We start from the raw sequence: 19415 nt of genomic DNA on the forward strand, positions 1-19415 counted from the left end.
AGAAGAAATACTAATACAATGCATGCACACTGATTAGAAATGAGTCCAAAAAATCAAAAGTTAGAAAAATGATGCAAGCTGAATATGTTTGTGAAGAGCCGATGCTTGAACATTCCGAGCACGGCAGTCAAGTTCACTGGTAACTGTAATGTTGGTAGGTCAACATTTAGTTTCATGATCTTAAGTTTGGCAGCTTGGTTGAGTTGCTGTAGTTTTGATGCCTTTGAACCATGATTAAATTTCATCATTCAGGGTAAGAGAGCCTTTTGTTGACCTCTTCCCTTTTTAACTGGTACTTGACTGCTTTGAGTTGGATAGGGGCTTTACTTGCAACCTTGGTGTAACGAAGGGATGGATCTTTGACTGGCAGTCACAGCATGCTACCATTCAATCCAAGGCTGGTGCCTGCAAGGGATGATACAAAGTTTTGAATATGTACCAATGCTTTGCATACCCTCCTAAAAGTATACGACTTTTAGATGCACCAAACAGTCTTTTTTTAATGTAAAAGGCAGGTCATGTTTGACTAATTTCATTCAAATGTATGCAAAAATTAGTTTGTGCAGTGTTCGCAGTGGGTGGGATAATTAAGACTTCAAAAAATTCATACTAAAATGTCACATGGAAGATCTGTTATTAAGATAAGGGTCTCAGGATTAAAAATTAAGAGGCACGATAATGTATAAATAAATAACTGCAATGGCAAAGAGTAGCAATTAGACGTGTGAAGCAAGTTAGAAACTTTCAGGACAGCGTGAGAACGATGGAATTTTGCAAGAATGTACCAAGACTGAGTAGTGTAGAAAGTTTTGCCAGATTGTGTCTCAGTGGGCAGCACTGTACTTGCAGTTTTGATGTAGCTAAATTGTTGTAATTTTTGCATCCTTTTTCAGCATCGATGTATGAAACCCAGGGATTTCATAGAAAAGACACCAGAGAATGACAAAAGACTGCAGAGAAAATTAGATCAAATGATTCAGAATCTAGATTTGAAGAAAACTACTGGTGAGCTTTTAACATTGAATAATACTGTGCAATTTCTCAATATATTTGTATCTTGATATGCTGTTTTTGTGAGACCATCTCCTGAATTATGTTGCCACAAATTCATTTTCTTGGGTTGACCTGAAAACCCGATAATCTTTACCATTTTCATGTGATTAAGTTAATCTGTAATTATGTTCTTTCATTTGCTGAAATTTACTATTTGGATGCAGTTTTCAAGCCATTAGAGGGAATTAAATCATGTGACTCAGTTCTAAAACAGTAATGGGTTATTGGAAACCAAGAAAACAGATGTGCAGGACTCCTGAAATTAAAATTTGTATGTATTAGTTTATTTTCTGTGGAATTGCACACAGAGTGGTGACCCACTGTAGTAATCAGGTCAAGTTCAGGGGAAAGGAAGTAATATTACCCATAACTGAGGAAGGAGAGAACACAGTAGGATGGCAAGGACAAAGGGGAGTACAGAAAAGCTAGAAGTGGTGCACAGAAGCAAAAAGTGGTTCAATTTCACATTTCTCCAGTAAATAATTCTTTTAAGCAAGATGGGTCGAATGCCTCCAACTGTTCTGTATACCATGTTCAACTATTTACAATTGTTCTTGATATCACAAGGCATGATAACTGAGTCTTGAGGCTGTATAAGCTGAAAATTTCTTCCTAAGCAGTCTGGAATTCCATGAAGATATCAATCATACAAGTGAATTATTTTGTACCCTTATTATTTCTCATGATCTTAAATTTTTACTATATTTTGTTTTAAATAAATTTTCCCCCAAAGGAGCTGAATTGCCTTTACTCTCATTTGATGAGGATGCTCCAGATCTAAGTATATCCAAAATGAAAAGAGTTGCCCACAATCATTTCTGCAAAATGGAAGAAAGATTGAAGGAAATGAAAGAAAAGAGAGAAAACCTTTCTCCCACAGGTATGTTCTAATACTGTGCATTTCAACTATGTTTTGTAGAACTGAGAAGCAGCCAATATTTTTTTTTTCTTTTGCATCATCGCCTAAGGTCCATGCATGGCAACAGTTTCTGAAACGAGAAGTTAATGCTGCGAATGATGTTGGCACACTGAACATTGCACTGGCACACGTCCAGCTGTACAGTTGGGGAAAATTTTTGAGAAGTCATTTACTAAAATGTAGTTAGCTGAACCTATATTATTTAGTTGTTTTCTGATCATATTGTGACAGGTGCATATTATTAAAAAACATTATGGCATGGAATTACTTATGGGAACTTAATCTTACTAATTCATTGTGTTAACTGTATAATTCTCCAAACTGATTGTAAACTATTGTTGCATCTTAAGTCAGCAGACTGGAGAGAATCCGTTTCTTTCTCCCAGCATCTGTACAATTCTGTTCAAACAAATGACAACAATTTGATTTATGTAGAACCTTAATCTTAAAAAAAAGTTTTCTGATACTTAAAGTGATTCATACTGTAAACTTTACCAAAGTTATGCCCAAGTCCACTTTCCACCAGTCCACAGCTGGCATCTTGGTCCTGTAAGTTAACTGAGTGATGCCACCCAAGTGTTGTTTGGGTGTGATTGAGTCTTTTAGTTTTTATGCAATCAGCACAAATTATAGCTATTCAAACGGTTCCAAAGATTAGCATTTTCCATACATTTTCAGCACCTTGGACTCCTATTTCCTAGAAGCATTAAAATACCAAATTGGTTCTTGCTAAATTGTGTTCACAGCCGACTGGCTATGGGAGATCTATAGGTTGTAGGTACTTATGTATAGTTTCTGCTAAATTTTGCGCTTGAATAACTTTATCTAAGTTGAAGGTTAATGTTCCTTGAATACTGTGGTGTCATGTGTAACTACTTTAAAGCGTAAAAAGCAGGCTGGGACATTATCAATAACTGGAGACGGTGTGTGTTTGGACTAGGGTGCTAGTTGCAATGATCAAACAAAATGATTTCAACTGGTGTTTTTAGAACTGAGTATAATTCATTTTAAAAGTGCAGCAATGTGTGCTTTTCCAGAACAAACTAGATTGACTATTTTAGAGGGTTGCGCCATTTGAGTTGAGCACAATGTTTTCTTACGACTGATTATGATTTATCAGAACAGAGTATAACACTAAAATGCTGCATAGGTCATGTGCAGACAGTTGTCCTTCCCCACTTAGTCACTTACTAATTCCACTTATGATTTTTCACAATTCCTTTCATTTCAGTATGTAGCACAGTGGCAGATTGTTCTGTGCTGCAAATGATTTTGGAACGGATCGGTTATACAAAATCCTAATCTCAGTTAATGATTGGTAATCCAAGATGACAGACACCTGTAACAAAAGATTGCTTGAATTATACTTTTCATCATTGTGTCCCAATTAATTGTACAGATTTCCAAAGAACAATTAAGAAACAGAAGAGTTTAAAGATGAAAAGAGGAAATAAAACTGGTAATGCTCATCCTTAGAATCTATGTTTAAATTGTATGGAGGTTTGGAATAAAAATGGGCCATTGATGCAATCATCTTGCGCAGTTCAACAGATGAATAAATTTGCTCTTTGCTATCTTTTCCATCTGTTACTATTGATCTTTCTCAACAAAAAAACTGAACTTCAGACCGTTGTTTCTTAACTCCGTAATCTTAAGAAAAGTGACTCCTGGATCCTGATTGGTCTTTTAAAATGTCACTGTTGTACTATAGGTAATGTTGTATCTAATTTATACAAAGTAGCAATGTGTTAATGATGAGAACTAGAATGTTAGCTTTGAACGTTTTTTTCATTTGCTCGTAGGATGTGGGTGTCACTGGCTGACCAGCATTTATTGCTCGTCACGAATTATCCTTGAGAAGGTGGTGGTGACCTGCCTTCTTGAACCCCTGCAGTCCGTGTTGTCGGTAGACTCGCAATGCCCTTATGGAGGGAATTCTAGGCTTTTGACCCAAAGACAGTGAATTGATATATTTCCAAGTCAGGATAGTGAGTGGCTTGGAGGGGAACTTCCAGATGGAAGTAGTCGTGGATTTGGAAGGTGGTGTCTAAGGATCTTTAGTGAATTTCTCTAGTGTACTTTTTAGATAATAAACACTGCTGTTACTGTGCATCAGTGGGCAAAGAGTGGGAGTTTGTGGATTTGGTGCCAGGCAAGTAGGGAGTGTTCCATCACTTTCCTGATTTTTGCCTTGTAGCATGTGGACATATGTTGGGAGTCAGGTGATAAGTTACTCGCTGCAGTGTTCCTAGCGTCTGACCTGCTTTTCTAACCACTGTTGTTACGTGGCATGGCCAGTTGAACTTTTAGTTGATATAACCTTCAGGATGATGATGTTGGGAGTTCAGCAGTGGTTACACCATTGAGTGTCAGGGGGTGGTGGTGTGATAGTCTTTGCCTGGCATTTGTGAGGTGTGAATCTTACTTGCCAGGTGTCAGACCAGGCCTGGATTTGGTCCAGGACTTGTTTTGAACGTAGACTGCTTCAGGATTTGAGAAGTTATGCATGATGCTGAACGTTGTGCAGTCATTGGCGATCATCCCCACTTCTGACCCTATGATGGAGGGGATGTCATTGATGAAGCCGCTAAAGGTGGTTATGCTGAGGAAGCCAACCTGAGGAACTCCTGCAGAGATGCCCTGGAGCTGAGGTGACTGACCTGTAATAATCATGATGTTTGGCATGTAAGTAGTCCTGTTTGGTAGCTTCACCAGGTTGATACTCATTTTTAGGTATGCCTGATGCTGCTCACAGCATGCCCTCTTGCATTCTCATTAAACCATTAAACTTGAAGCTCAGTGTGTGAAGTAAGCCTTGAATCCACACCACCTGACTCGGGGTCGAGTGGAAGTGTTTGTTTTGTAATATTAACTATGGGCTAAACATTGATCGGGATTCTCAAAGCAGGTAGTTTTTTTTAAACATTAATGTGGATTGTGGCATAGGTGTTTTATGGATGATCCTTTTGCTTGTGTGATGCATGCCTGCACTATTGCACTTCACTTTACACATTAACACATTGATCTCTTGAACTCCCAAAGATTTTGGGGCTGTCATAGTGCACATGTACAGAATTTGCTATTAAGCATTTTTGCACCAAAGTACATTACTCAGTCTCTACTCTTGTTAATTGCTCAACCTCTGACTTGATTTTCATTTATTCACAATCTTTTCAAGACTGCGCCCTCCTACTTGTTCTGTTCTTCCATGTACAGATATTGCCCAATGCTGATGAATCCTTCATTTTTCAGTGATTTCTTTCAGATTTCACTTCTTCAATCCTATCTCTTCTATTGAGTGCGATGACTACATTTTAATTTTCATGCTATTAGAGAAAAATTGCCTTGAAAGATAAGGGATTTTTTTTTTGTTTTTGTTTCGAGCCCAATCACAGTTACTGCTATTCAGCTTTGTTTAGTCTACCTGCGTTCATCAATTGTCTTCATGATCTGCTCTGGCAGCATTGTTAAAACTCTTTCTACAAAGCTGTTGAGGCCAGATCAATTAAAAATTAAAAATCCCAGACTGATTATTGTTAAGGAAGGTATTAAGGATTGCAGAAACAAACTGGATAGATAAAGATAGCGCTCAGTTCGGACTGGGTTGAAAAAAGAGGTTGAGCCCTTGCTCTTTTTGTCATTGGCTCATCTTTTTCGGTGTCTGAAATATTTTGTAACACGTTGCCTTCCTCTGACAATATATATGTATAAAAATATACTATATTATGGAACATAGATTTTAGAGTATAAGAAAAGTAGATTTGTGATTTTGGTCCTGTGAAGGTTTTCTTGCTCAGATCAGAAAGTGATTTGTTACATGGATTAACTACATAAAACCCATGCTCGCTTAGAAATGAAGTGTATTCCCTTGGATGCCAATGGTGTTAATTGAAGAGCAGTTTACCAAGTTGACCTTCTAAGACAGAAAGAAAACCAATGGGGGCATCAGTAGTCAGATTTCAGTTCAGAACATTTTTGCCTTAACAAAGGCACATTAGTTTGTGAAGTTGTCAATGTGAGAGATTTTGCACAGAGGTTTTCAAGGTATCAAAATTGAAAGGAGGGTTAGACTATCAGAACTGGAAAAGAACATTTCTCGGGTCGTGAGAATGAGGAAGAAGTTTTCTCGGCTTTCAGACTGAAAAGGACTCCAGGATTCCTGATTGGGAAAGACATCTCTGGGTCATTAAAACTAGAAAAAATCAGTCATCTAACAAATTAAATAGTAATGACAGGAGGCAGATTTGACTGCGAATGAATAGCTGTAAAGAATAATCCTAGGAAACAGTTGAAAATTGATTTTGTTTATGCTAAAATCTTTCTAATTTCTCATTTTTATACATAGCTTTTTTTTTAAACTCTAATAAATTTGCATTCTTCTGTTAAAGAAGCTTGGCAGCCTCGGGGAATATGTTCAGTGACTAAGCAACATGGAAACCAAAAGAAAGAACTAAACTTAAGATCGATTAAGCCAAGTTTCACCCTGAAATCTATCCATCAGCTGGGATCATAACACTGCGATCTTGCTAGATTGATTTTAGTATATTTTATCTCAATCTTCCATGTCTTAGTTGGAATTATTTTGGGAGTCTTTTCACAAAGCATTACTTGAAACCATCAGTTTACTATAAAAATAATAAGGCATAGAATGGCTGCTCAAAAGGAGGTCATTTAGCCCCTCATGTCCATTCTGTCTGCCGGCAAGAATAACTTGGCAACTCCCCTGTGTTTTCTACATAGCCTTGCAACTTTCTTTCTCTTTAGTTGGTTATCCAATTCTGTTGATGTGTGTTTCGTCTGTTATCGTTTCAGCTTCCCAAATGTCTCAATCAACGGTATCATGTTCTGCTGCCTCTCTTTGCCAGCCATCCCTTGGGGAATCTCCATCAGTAACACCGAAAGGATTTGCAGGTGAGTTAATTTTAAGCACAAAAGCTCCTGTAAGTATATGAAGAGAAAAAAATTAGAAACAATAAATATATGTCACTTAGAATCAGAACCCAGGAAAATTACAGTGGACTGTTTAAAACAAAAAGGCGGAAGAATTGAACACATACTTTGGTTCTGTCTTCATAAAACAGGGTACACCTGATTTCACAAACTTTAGGGAATCTTCCACCATCTACAAGGCACAAGTTAAGCATTTGTTGGAATGTTCTCCACTTGGCTGGATGAGTGCAGCACCTAGAAATTCCCCTCTCCTGATTTGGAACTACGTCGTCGATCAGTTTAATGAGAGGGCGAAATTGAAAGAAATCAGTGTCAGTTCAAAAGCAAAAGAAGCAGAGGAAATTAATGGTATTTTAGGGTAGCAAATCTTCAGGGGCTGTTAATCTATATCCCATAGTATGTAAGGCTTTAGAAACTTTAGATACGTTGGTGATCATCTTCCAAAATGGAAATGGCATCTTGGCCTTCATAGCAGCAGGCTTATGTACAGGAGCAGGGTTGTCTTTGCTGCTCTTGGAGTATTGGGTGCAAACTCTTTATCTGAGGAGGAGTGTTCTGGCTATGGAAGGAGTGCAGCAAATGTTTACCAATGATATATAAAGAGAAATCTGATTAGTTAGGACCAAATCCACTGGAGTTTGGAGGGATGGTGGGTGGGTGGGGCGGGGAGGGGGATTCTCAAGCATGATTATAAAATACTATAAAATTGCAAGAAGAATGTTCCTGATGTCTGGGAGTCCAGAACAAGGAGTTACAGTCTGAAGATATATGGAAAGCCATTTGGGACTGAGATGAGAAATTCCTTGACCCAAATAGTAGCGAACCTGTGCAATTCTCTGTCTCAAAGCATTTGAAGCTAAAATATTGATATTTTCAAGGAAGAGTTCAGTATCGTTCTTGGGGCTAAAGGGATCAAAGAGTATGGCAAGAATGTGGGAAAAGGGTGCTGTTAGATGATCAGTCATAATCATAGTCAATGGTAGATCAGGTTGAAATAGCCCAGTGGCCTATTCCTGTTCTTGTTTTCAAAGTTTCTAAAATTCTATAGACTCTTGAGCAAATCATGGAGATGGAGGGTAGCAACGTAATCAGACTATTTAAAAGGAGAGGGAGGAAACAGAATTGTGGACCTGTTAGGAATGGGAAAAGTCCTGGAGTCGATTGGAAAAGACTTGATGAGGGAGCCATATTTCCAAGGTAATAAAGTGTGAAGCTGGATCAACACAGCAGGCCAAACAGCATCTCAGGAGCACAAAAGCTGACGTTTCGGGCCTAGACCCTTCATCAGAGAGGTTTCCAAGGTTGCTGATGACACTATTATAAAGCAGAGGTAGGCCACCGCCACCCCCTCCTCCGAAAAACCACACCTGGCATCCTTCCCATGTCACAATAAAAATAAAAGTGTGGCCTCACCCTGTATAATTTTCACCATTATTTACCTTAATTACCTCTGTTACATTTTTTTATGTGCAGTGTGTCATTTCTATTCTAAGGATTGCCATATTTTTTAATTCCTCTTTGTCTGTTTTTTCCCTAACCAATATCACTGCTTCCTCCTCCTTTACTATTACATAACTAAACTGCTTTTCTCCAGCAAAAATGAATGCAAAGATCTAACTTAATACCTTAGCTGTGCGCTCTGATTAGTAAAAATTCCTTTTAATACAGCTTATTCATGGAGCTATTCTTTTAAGTCTCGATCAGCTTGTTTCAGAAGCTTAAGCAAAGATGAACCTGTGTTCAAGATTTGTCATTCTCTATCTTTATTGCCCTACATAGTTGTGGAGTATAGGGACATTGATGACTTGTAATTGTTCTTTTCTCAACGTTATGTCAACTAAGACTGCAATTAATTTTGTGAGTGAGTAAGTTTATGATGACTTGAATGTGAGCAGCACGTGTGAAATTTAGTCAGTACATAAAATAGGCACTACATTGTATCTAAAGGCTTGTAAAGTCTCACATGCATCAGATGAGTCCAGAATTTCTGTTTTGGCTTCCTCTGCACAAGGCTATTGTCATTTTTTAAAATTAATATTTTGCATTGAGCCAACGTCACTTAGGGTCTATTCATAGTTTACAGTAGTTCTGTTTTCCTACTTACTCTTGGGTTAACTTTATACAGTAAAACATACAGTAATCATGCTTTCCTAATTTTATTTGTATACTTTTATGGTGTAACTTAGTGTAATAGAAATATTCTTTATTTGCAGAAGATCAAATAATTGGTTCAGAAGATACATCAACTAATGATCCTTGTGGAAGTTCTGCTAACAAAAGCAAGTCTCTACTTTCAAGTGATGCTTGTGTAGAACAAGTAGCCCAACATTCCAGACCTGAATCTTTTGTTGACAGTTTCCATTTACTTTCACCTAATTGTGATTTGATCAACAAAAACTCAAGGAGAAGAACTAAGAAACCAGTTGCAAAAACAAAATTAAATTTTCCGAAGAAAAGAAGTGTTTTGGATTCACCTGATGGTAATGGCGCATCAGCAGGCTCATGTACTGTGCAAAGCAATGGCAATTATTTGAAAGGAGAAAATCCACGGGCTTTGGACCATGTGACACAGGAGCTTCAAGTTTATAATACCATAAGCAAAACAAATATAAATTTGCCACCCCCAGGACAGGCATCTAGCTCTGTTAAAGAATGTGATCTTGCAGAAATGACCTCCATGTTGAATGTACATCATAAAAGTAATGTCTCACCTTTGAAGCAAAAATGTTTCCCTGCAAGTAAGAAAAATCAGTTTAGCTCAAAGAAAAATGACGACTTGTGTAAACACCAATTTGATATTGTAAAGCCTACTAGAAATGAATTCTTTGAAGCAAGACAATTTTCAAGTGCTTCCCCTCATAGTTACCCCATGAAGGAGGTGTATGAGGATTTCTTTTCTCCTGTCAATTTGAATGGTCAAAGTAAGTCAAGACTACCATTAGGTGTGTTTCCACCTGAATCGCCAAGTCCTCCCAAATTAAATTTTGTAGGTGTTAAGCAGAAGAGAAAATCGCAAGAAACTAATCAGCGAAGTTCCATAGCTAGAACAAAAAGAACAAAAGGTATTACAAATTTCAATACTGCAGAACAATTGAATACTGTTTTTTGTAATTCTGATGAATCTTTGAATATAATTACAGTAGTTGACAATAATTACCCTCATAAACAAAATGATGCACAACATCCAGCAGCTACTAGAATTCATAACCGAAGGAAGTCTCATATAAAACAACTACTTGAACATTTTCTTGATGAATCTGAGGAATTGTCAAGCAACGAATTGTCTTTGAACAAAGTATCACATTTTCCCGAGGGTAATGGAGAAGGAAAATTGGATTTATGTCCAAATGATACTCCTGCAACATATTTTTATGATCATAAAAAAGGAGTAAATCATTCAACAAATTTACACACTGAAACAAAAAACAACTCTCTCGATTCTCTAAAGTTTACCGATCTGTTGAATAAGGAGCAAAGTGAGATGGAAAAAGTACAGTACCACCAAGAGAATATGTTATCTAAGGACATCTTAACCACCGGCAGCAATAAGGAAGATAAGCATCTTAGTGAACCCTGCCAAAGTACGTGATTGGTTTGATTACATTTTGTAAAAGCAATCAAATTATTTCTTATTTGTGCTGTTATTGCTATCGTGTGGTAATGTCTGCTTGCCAAATAGTGGAGAATTCTTCAATCAGAATGTAGTCATATTTATTTAATCAAAACTGATTCTTTACTATGGCTGAAGCAGTGGACAACCTACTGGTAAATCTTTACCAACACAAATCATAAAGAATGAAAAGACCCATCATTGTTCGCATGGTCACTGAAAAAGAGCAGATTATTTTGTTATATAGTTGTTTTTCCATTTTATTTTCACTGATATTTACTTAAGAGCTATCATTAATGAGATGGTCTACACATATTTGGACCAATAATTGTCTTTATAGTTCCTCTTCAACATTGTAACTGATTTTATACTAGAGGTTGCTTTTGAAACAAGTGTACATTTGTTTGTAGACTTGCTTTTAAAAAGGATGTTTAGAATATGTACAAGGAATTCAAAATGAAAAATCACTTGTTTGAAGTAGGTAGGACAAACCTCAGCAGTGAATAATCAGCTGAAAAAAATTCACAAAGATTTAAACATTTTACAAATCAATTCATGAAATATAAGCCAAAGCAGGATATTCATCTGATGCAGTCAGCCGGATCAAGCCAAATTGTAGTTTTTCCTCTAATGTTTCAGCATAATGCCAGTCGTTAGCTGCCTGTGAAGTTTTATAATTCTCCCTGTGCTCTCTTCTGTTAAAGCTGCTTTGGATAATTCATGGATCTCTGGATAAGTGGAAGATACATAGGGTAATCTAGACTGACTTTACAATAGCCGTGCAGAGATTTACATTAAAATACCTGGCTACTTGCCTATTCAAGCAACTCCCAGCAGAGGTCGCTGAATAGTGAATCAGTTTACACAGTTTTACACTTTGTTCATCTCAGTTCGAGCATACTGAAAAAAAGTTTTTAAAAGCTAAGTTGAGAAATCTTGTTATTCTACAAATGGCATCTGGACTTGGTTTTTGCTCAATTTGTGATCAGTTTTATTTCAGGTGTGTAATATTTTAGTTGTAGTATGTACCTCAAAGTAAGCAGGGTCTTATTTTACTTGTTTCATCCTACAGCCGTGTTGTAATTTTATATACTGTGAATAGCAGCCTGTTTTGCCTTCATCCACATTTGCTTGGCTCCATTTGCCCTTTTGTCCTTCCAAATTGAACATTTACCGTTCCACTCCATTATCAGCTACCTTTGCTCTTTGTAGGATTAGATTCCCTACAGTGTAGAAATAGGCCCTTCGGCCCAACAAGTCCACACCGCCCCTTGAAGCATCCCATCCAGACCCATTCCCCTACAACCCACACACCCCTGAACATTACGGGCAATTTGGCATCGCCAATCCACCTAGCCTGCACATCTTTGGACTGTGGGAGGAAACTGGAGCACCTGGAGGAAACCCACGCAGACACAGCGAGAATGTGCAAACTCCGCACAGACAGTCGCCCGAGGCTGGAATTGAACCCGGGTCCCCGGCACTGTGAGGGTGCAGTGCTAACCACTGAGCCACTGTGCCGCCCTTAGCCAAGCAAATGAACTAAAACAATCACAGCACTTATTTGAAAGCACAAAATTCCCAAAGAGGCTGGCAGTCCACTGTAAACTTCTGCCACTGATGTCCATATGGTGATGACACTGCTATTGGTTTGAGATGTTAAAAATGTTGACGTGATAAGGATGGAGTGCTAAAATATTTCCAGATTATGTTGGTTGACTTGAAAGCCTTGAAGATGGTACATTCAGTGCTATTTCTTCTCCCTCTTATTGTATCATGTGAGATCAGCATTGGGAATATTGAAAGGTTGTACTATATCAATTAATAAATTGTCTGTAAAAAAAACTTTGAAAGTTGTGAGCATGTAAATTATAATTTAAAACACAATCGACGTTCTTGGCATACAAAGTGCATCTCTGATCCCATGGAATGGGAAGGAACCCAGAAAAATGAGCATTTTCAGTTTTTGTGGGTGGCTGATGTTTGAGTAATGCTTAGCACAAGGAAGAGTTGTTTTGATTTCAATCAGAAGCAGGTTGGTAGTCTGCTTTGAATTCAGAATTAATGTATTTTGTTTTGCTTGGAGTATTCTTTGAAGATGGTGTTTGAATGTGAATAATTCAAGTTTTCAATTGTACAATCAAAAATGAATGGAAATGCAACCTTTTTTTTAAACTTTTCATAAGTGGTTACTGTCAGCTTGTCTTAATACGGTAAACTAAGCAGTAATTCGTATTTTCTTGTTTAAATCTCTTACATACTTCTGCATTACCTATACGGGGAGTAGTTTTAGCTAGTAAAGATCCAAACTGTGTGTCAGAGATATTTGGAATTGTTGTTTTATTGACTGGGGAGGTGGGGAGAAAATAAAAGGCTGTAGAAATTAATTTACCAACCCCAATCAAAAATAGATTAAAAACAATGAATTCTCTCTTGGATCTAAAAAAAACACCTGTAGGTGGTGCTATAACAGCAATATTACATCTTTAATGGATTACAACAAGACCATACTTGACAGCTCTTCACTGAATGAACAGGTAGCCTGCGCATCAAATCTTCAGGTAAACAACTGGTACTCCAAATCATTGAAGTAACTTCATTTAACTCTGCCACTGCTTCAGCTCATCTGCTGAAATTCTTGTCTCGCCACACGAATTGAATATTCCAAAGAACTGCCTGATCTCTCTCATTGTACTTTCTGCAAAGTTTAAGGTCATTCAAAGTGCTGCTATCTGGGTCCTTACCTGTGCCAAATCCCACTTGCTTATTGTTCCCTGATTTGTTGACTGACATTGATTTCAGGTCGAGCAGCATCTACATTTTAGAACTATCGTTATTTTGATACTCCATGTCTTTTTCCTAACCTACATCATTTGCCCATTCTCTGTAATCTCCTCTAGCCTCAGCCCCCCTGAGTTATTTAACTCCTCTAATTCTGGCCTATTGAACATACATGAAAACCTTAGTTCTTTTCCAAAGCTTCTGACAACCTACCCTGATGTTACATTATTTGAATGGATGTTAAATTTTGCTTTATAATACCCCTGTGAAATGATTTAAGATGTTATCTTATTTAAGGGCATAATAAATAGTTTGCTCTTTGTCTCCAATTAGTGCTGTGTCACTTCCCCTCCTTGCCTTTCTTTCTGCCTATATATTTATTCCAATCTACCTGCTTGCTGCCAAGCTCTTCCCTCTACTTCTGTCCTCTGCAACCCACTGTATATTCAGTATTTCTCTTTACATGCTGCAAAGCTGAATTTCAAATGCTTTTACAGTATTCTGTCTCCTTTCAGTTTTCCTTTTCCCACTTCATCTGTCTCAATTCCTCCTACTTCTTTCACACTGCCTTCTCCACTTTTTTCCCAGCCCAACTTAATGGCTTTTCCTCTGACTGCTGTATGTTTTCTTCCTTATCCTGTCCTTTTCTGTGCACCGCCATGTTGATTCCATTATTCACATCCTCCAAACTAACAAGTTCAAATAAGTATTGACACATCTGGCAGTGACACAGGGCATCTGTGAAACTGTGAAAATGGAAATCAGCATTTCATGGTTGTAGGTTTTCGCGTCAGATGGTCCACTGAATTCAAATCCTCTGAAAAAAAAAGAAAAATCATGGTATATGCACACCTTTGAAAAAGTTGTTGCAACTCCTTTCCATGTAAATTAGATTGATTATTTTAGGAATAAGTTTTTGATTTGCATCTAAATATGAATGGACTTGTACTTATGAAGATCACAGAACATTTTATCAATGCTGTGAAGGAACTTAACCATTTTGCAGTAAACGGGGCTCCCTGATTTATGAACGTGTAAACGCAATCCTCTACAGGGATGCCATTTTTTAAAGTTACAACATATGGAAAAATTCCTTTATTTATAAACGACTACTTTATATTGTCCTCCTTTACGTTCGGACTTGCATACATCTCAACTTGCAAATAGACTCCAGAAGGAACCTGGGGTCTACCTGTTTTTAAAAAAGAGAGAAATCTGGAGGTCCTCAATGGCTCTAGCATCATCAGTGGAGAGAGAAACAATTGATGTATCATACCTGTGGCTTTCATCGCCAAAAGTTAATTCAGATGCTGCCAGACCTGCCGTACATTTCGAGCATTATTTTAATTTCTGATTGCTAGCGTCCACTGTATATTGTTTTTGCACCCTCCCAATCGCACTGGAAAACATCACTACCAAAATGTTGACCTATACTTTTTTTAGAGGTGTAGAGGGCCCTCATCTTCAAAGTTTTCTGCCTTTATTCATATTTGCTGTACATTGTGCTAATCTGTACAAATAAAACTGTTTGATCAGTCTGAAATATAGTTTCCAGACAAATTCAAAATTACTTCTCTGACAGCATAATACGCACAGATCTGAATTAATTTAAGTTAGACTTGTTCTTTTCCAGGTCATAGTAAGAAATACAATACAACTGAGCTAACTTACACTACAATTGGATGTAAAGGGAAGACTAAAAAGGTGAGTGTTTTGCATTCATCTCGATTCCAAACGATTATATTTTTCAGTATAAGTTGTTATGCAGGGGCAAGATTTTCCCTGTCTTTTTGGGTTATCGTTCTTTTAAAACGGATGCTGAGCTCACTTTTTGTTAGCATTGGCTTGCTCTCTAAGGACATTTTTCAGAATGTGCTGACATTTCTTGTTAACAAAATCTTCTTGCTGCTAGTTCTCTTGTTCACCAAAATGCCGTTGTATCTTTGTGTTCAGACATATTCAAATACGTTGCTTCACAATATCTTTACATTTGAGAAGTATGTGATAAACTAAATGGGAACTTGAAATACAAGATTATAGTAATACTTCAACAGTACAAAAAGCTTTGCAGTGGTCTCAAGTTGACCCATGTTCTTGCTGATCGTGGGTTGAGCATGTGTTGTTTTTGTACTTGGATTGGAACAGTCTTTAAAACTTTACAAGGATGTTGCCGGGTTGGTATGTTGGAGGCTGAGGGGTAACCTTATGCAGGTTTATAAAATCATGACGGGTATGCATAATGTGAATAGCCCAAGGTCTTTTTTCCAGGGTGGGGGAGCCCAAAACTAGAGGGCATAGGTTTATGGTGAGGTGAGAAAGAGATAAAAGGGAACTAAGGGGCAACTTTTTCACGCAGGTTGTGGTGCGTGTATGGAATGAACTGCCAGAGGAAGTGGAAGAGGTTGGCACAATTACAACATGTAAAAGTCACCTGGATGGATACATGATTAGAAAGGGTTTAGGGACAAAATTCATTTAGGATATTTAGCAGGTATGGATGATTTGCACTGAAGGGTTGTTTCCATAGTGTATAACCCTCTGACTCTGTAACTCCTTTACACTAATTTTTAAGTAAATTTGCAACAACCCTCCATTTAAGTATCCATCAGTTTTACTTGTGTCGAAATTTTGATTTGAAACTGTGATGGCCTTCAAGCAGTGGCATTAATTGTATTGCTAAGTAAATCGTGGAATTTAATTATGAAAAACTGAGTTGATGAAAACTTATTTGTTGCCTCACAGTTAAGCATGAATCATAAGTTCTTCAAATAGTTGGAAATAATGAGAAGTCAACAGAGACTGGATACCCCACTCCTCAAGAGTAAATGTGGACTCAGGCATCCAAACATCACTGACTGTAAAGGTCCACCTGTCACCTGCAGCTTACATAACAAAGACTTGTTAATTTTCAAGTGACCAACTGTAAATATTTTTTTTGGTGGGTTTGAGATGGGGTAACATTTGTTGCAGTAATTAAGTCCTCTGTTAAACATTTCAGAGTGCCTGAATTCTTCTGATTGGTCTTGAAGTAACTCAGTAAACCAAAATTTTAACAGATAAGGTGGAACATTTTCATGACTGTGTGGGCTTTTGAGATGATGAAATTCCAACAGTTCTTCTCTGCACACTTGAGGATGGCTAATATTAAATTCAACAACTTGTGCATGACTCTAAGAGTTGGGTATTTGGATTATGTACTAAGGGAAGAGTCAGTACATGTAACGTTGGCCAAACAAAAATTCTACAAATGTTGGTTTGTCGGTGGCTTTATTTGGCAATAGATGAGCTTCAGAGCCATGGATTTCTGTATCGCAAGTAAATGAAAAGTGTATCACTTTTTTTTCCTCAATTGAATGGGCTATGTTTGCAACCTACTCTGTACCTCACCTGAAAGGTCACAGGAAATCTTTCATCTTTAAACATGATTGATATTTTGTAGGTGCCAAAAAAGCTCTTAGATTGCAAAGTGTAGAACTGTTTTCCATAGGAGAAAACTATCGAAACATTGGTAGCTGTGGTAGAAGGCTGTCCGCAAACATTCAGAACTGAACCTAATCAATCTACATAGCATCACAAGCTTCAACTGTGAAGAAGCAATCAGTAGCACACTCAAGTGAAACCTGCGTGAAGGTATTTGCATTCATTAAGCACAGTTATGATCATGAATACCAGCTGAACTGCTTCTTGGACTTGAGAAGAATCAGGATGCCAACTGTACTACACGTAGTAAGTGTAAATTGTTATCATCCAATGTGAAGAAAATTAAGAAGAGCATTATCAGTTGTTAAAACAGCAACTTAGAGTAAATCCTTTGCTGTAAGGAAGTGTAACAAATTTATTTCTTGCTCCTGCTTTAGAGTGCCACTTTATCTGTGCATCTTTCGGATTCTACTCTTCCATTCACGTAATGCCATTTTATATTGTATTATCAGCAAATTTGGATACGTAGTTTTCTACCTTTGTTGGTATCATTAATAAATATAAGGAATAATTGCGACTCTCGCTCAGATCCTAGCAGGCAACATTTTGCTAATTCGACTAAGCTGTGCATTATCCCTAGTCTCCTGTCCCTTTCATTCAGCCAGTTATTTTTCCATTCATGATACCAGCTTTCAATATTGTCTCTAATAAGGGACTTTACCTAATAGCCTTTTTAGCTACCAAATATCCTGTTTATTAAATCAATGTATATACATTGCAAATCCATGCTGACTTTATCTGATCGAGTGAAAATGTTTGAGGTGTTCGGTGACATTGTTATTAAACGTTGGACTCTAGCAGTTCCCCAGTAGCAGAATTTATATTGTTCTGTATGTCATAAGTTCACCTTTCTTAATATTTATTTTATTAACTTCTTTTGATATATCAAGCAAGATTGGTGTTGTCTTATTGGCAGCGTTTTGTGTCCTAGCTTAATGTTGCGGTGATTCAGCATGCTATGTTTTGTGGAAGTGGTTAAAAGACAGGCATTGAGGAAAACAACAACACTGTCTCTTCCATTCTTTTTCTTTCTCTTGCTCGCGCACGCTCTCTCTCTCCCCCTCGCACACGCCCTCTCTCTTGTTTTCCTCTTCCCTCCCATCTGTATCCTCTCTTCTTCGCCCCATCTCTCTCTCTCTCCTCTTCTTACCCCCCCAATCTCTCTCTCCCCGCCCCGCTACCATTCCTGTCTAACACAAACTCCTCAGTGTAACGCTGCAGTCTACAAAATGGCATACATAAGGGTACACATAATCTATATCATTGTTTGTTTCTTAACAAAAAATGTTTTTATTACCAGTCATTTAATGGATGGAAAATCATTTCTGAAACACTTTGACAGCTAATAAGTTATTATAACATAGCATTTCTAATGGAGAGGCAATGGCTGGGATACTTCAAGCAGTAATTAATTTTGTTGTTGCAGGCTATGTGGACATGGCTGGCCAGGCTGATATTTGTTGCCCATCCCGAGTTGCTCTTAAAGTGATTAGTTCTCCACACCATTTCAGAGGCCAGTTAAGGGTCAACCACATTGCTGTGGTTTTGGAGTCATATGTCAGCCAGGCCAAGTAAGGATGGCAGATTTCTTTCCTTCACGGATATTAGTGAACCAGATCGACAATAGACTATGGCTACATGGTTGTCACTAGACTAGCTTTGCATTTGTTTTTTTTGCTGAATTCCATTCTATTGCATTTATTGAATCCCACTGTGGGATTCGAAACCATGTCCTCATAGCATTAATCCTCCCTCACTTGATGCTCAAGATAATGGATCTGTACCAAATTGGTTATCTGGATTTAGAATCGTACAGTGCTTGCAGCACAGAAAGAGGTTAATCAATCTTTTACATCAGTACTGACTCTGTACAAGACCAGTTCAGGTGGTCTCATTGTCTCATTCTTTTCTCTTTAGCTTTTACTAAGTAAGTAAAGGTAGAAAAACAATATATTGTGATGCAGAAATGATTTCTTCTAACTTTATGAATGTTTTGACTCTTCCCAAATTTAATACTGTACACTTTTAACTAGTGTGGCTGATTTTTTAAGTCTCAGAAAAATTGCAAAGTGACAATGCAGAACCAGATAAATGTGGGATGCACTGCAGCAGTTCAATTTGTTATACGTTTTGATATTCCCAGAACTGTAATTCTTTATTTTGCTACTTTTTTTTGGTCTAACTTGTAAATCAATTGGTAACATTTGGCTGTTATGAAGGTGGAGTATTTTTGTGTAATAAAATGTATTTTGTAGCCATCATGTATATGAAACATTGTGGGTTGGTTTTAGATTCATATAATTTATAGCTTATTTTAAACTGTCCAATGGTCTAACCTTAGAAAAGACTTTTTTTAACAATAATAAATAACCAACATCCTGATGGTTAACTAGAAACTGAATTTGTTAGCCTTAAAAATATTGTGACTACAAGAGCAGCTCAGAGGCCCAGAATCCTGCACTAGGTACAGCTCACCTCCTGACTTCCAAACTCCATCCACAGTCAACAAAGTACAAGTCAAAAGTGTGGTGGAATGCTCCGACTTGTTTGGATTAATGTAGTTCCAACAGCACTCAAGAAGCTTGATGCCATCCAGGATAAAGCAGCCTACTTGATTAGCAC

General features: G+C 37.5%; 1 protein-coding gene across 2 annotated transcripts in view; it reads left to right on the plus strand.

Annotated features, from left to right (window-relative positions):
* mcph1 (microcephalin 1) overlaps nucleotides 1–19415 on the plus strand; it is a 298002-nt gene that overhangs the window by 29644 nt on the left and 248943 nt on the right. For both annotated transcript variants that reach the window (XM_059645582.1, XM_059645583.1), the window contains exons 6-10: nucleotides 894–1005; nucleotides 1787–1933; nucleotides 6785–6883; nucleotides 9136–10503; nucleotides 14947–15017. In XM_059645582.1, the coding sequence (XP_059501565.1) occupies nucleotides 894–1005; nucleotides 1787–1933; nucleotides 6785–6883; nucleotides 9136–10503; nucleotides 14947–15017 (1797 nt within the window). The remainder of the gene's footprint in view (nucleotides 1–893; nucleotides 1006–1786; nucleotides 1934–6784; nucleotides 6884–9135; nucleotides 10504–14946; nucleotides 15018–19415) is intronic.

This window comes from Stegostoma tigrinum, chromosome 4 (genome assembly GCF_030684315.1).
Source record: "Stegostoma tigrinum isolate sSteTig4 chromosome 4, sSteTig4.hap1, whole genome shotgun sequence".
NCBI classification, from domain to species: domain Eukaryota; kingdom Metazoa; phylum Chordata; class Chondrichthyes; order Orectolobiformes; family Stegostomatidae; genus Stegostoma; species Stegostoma tigrinum.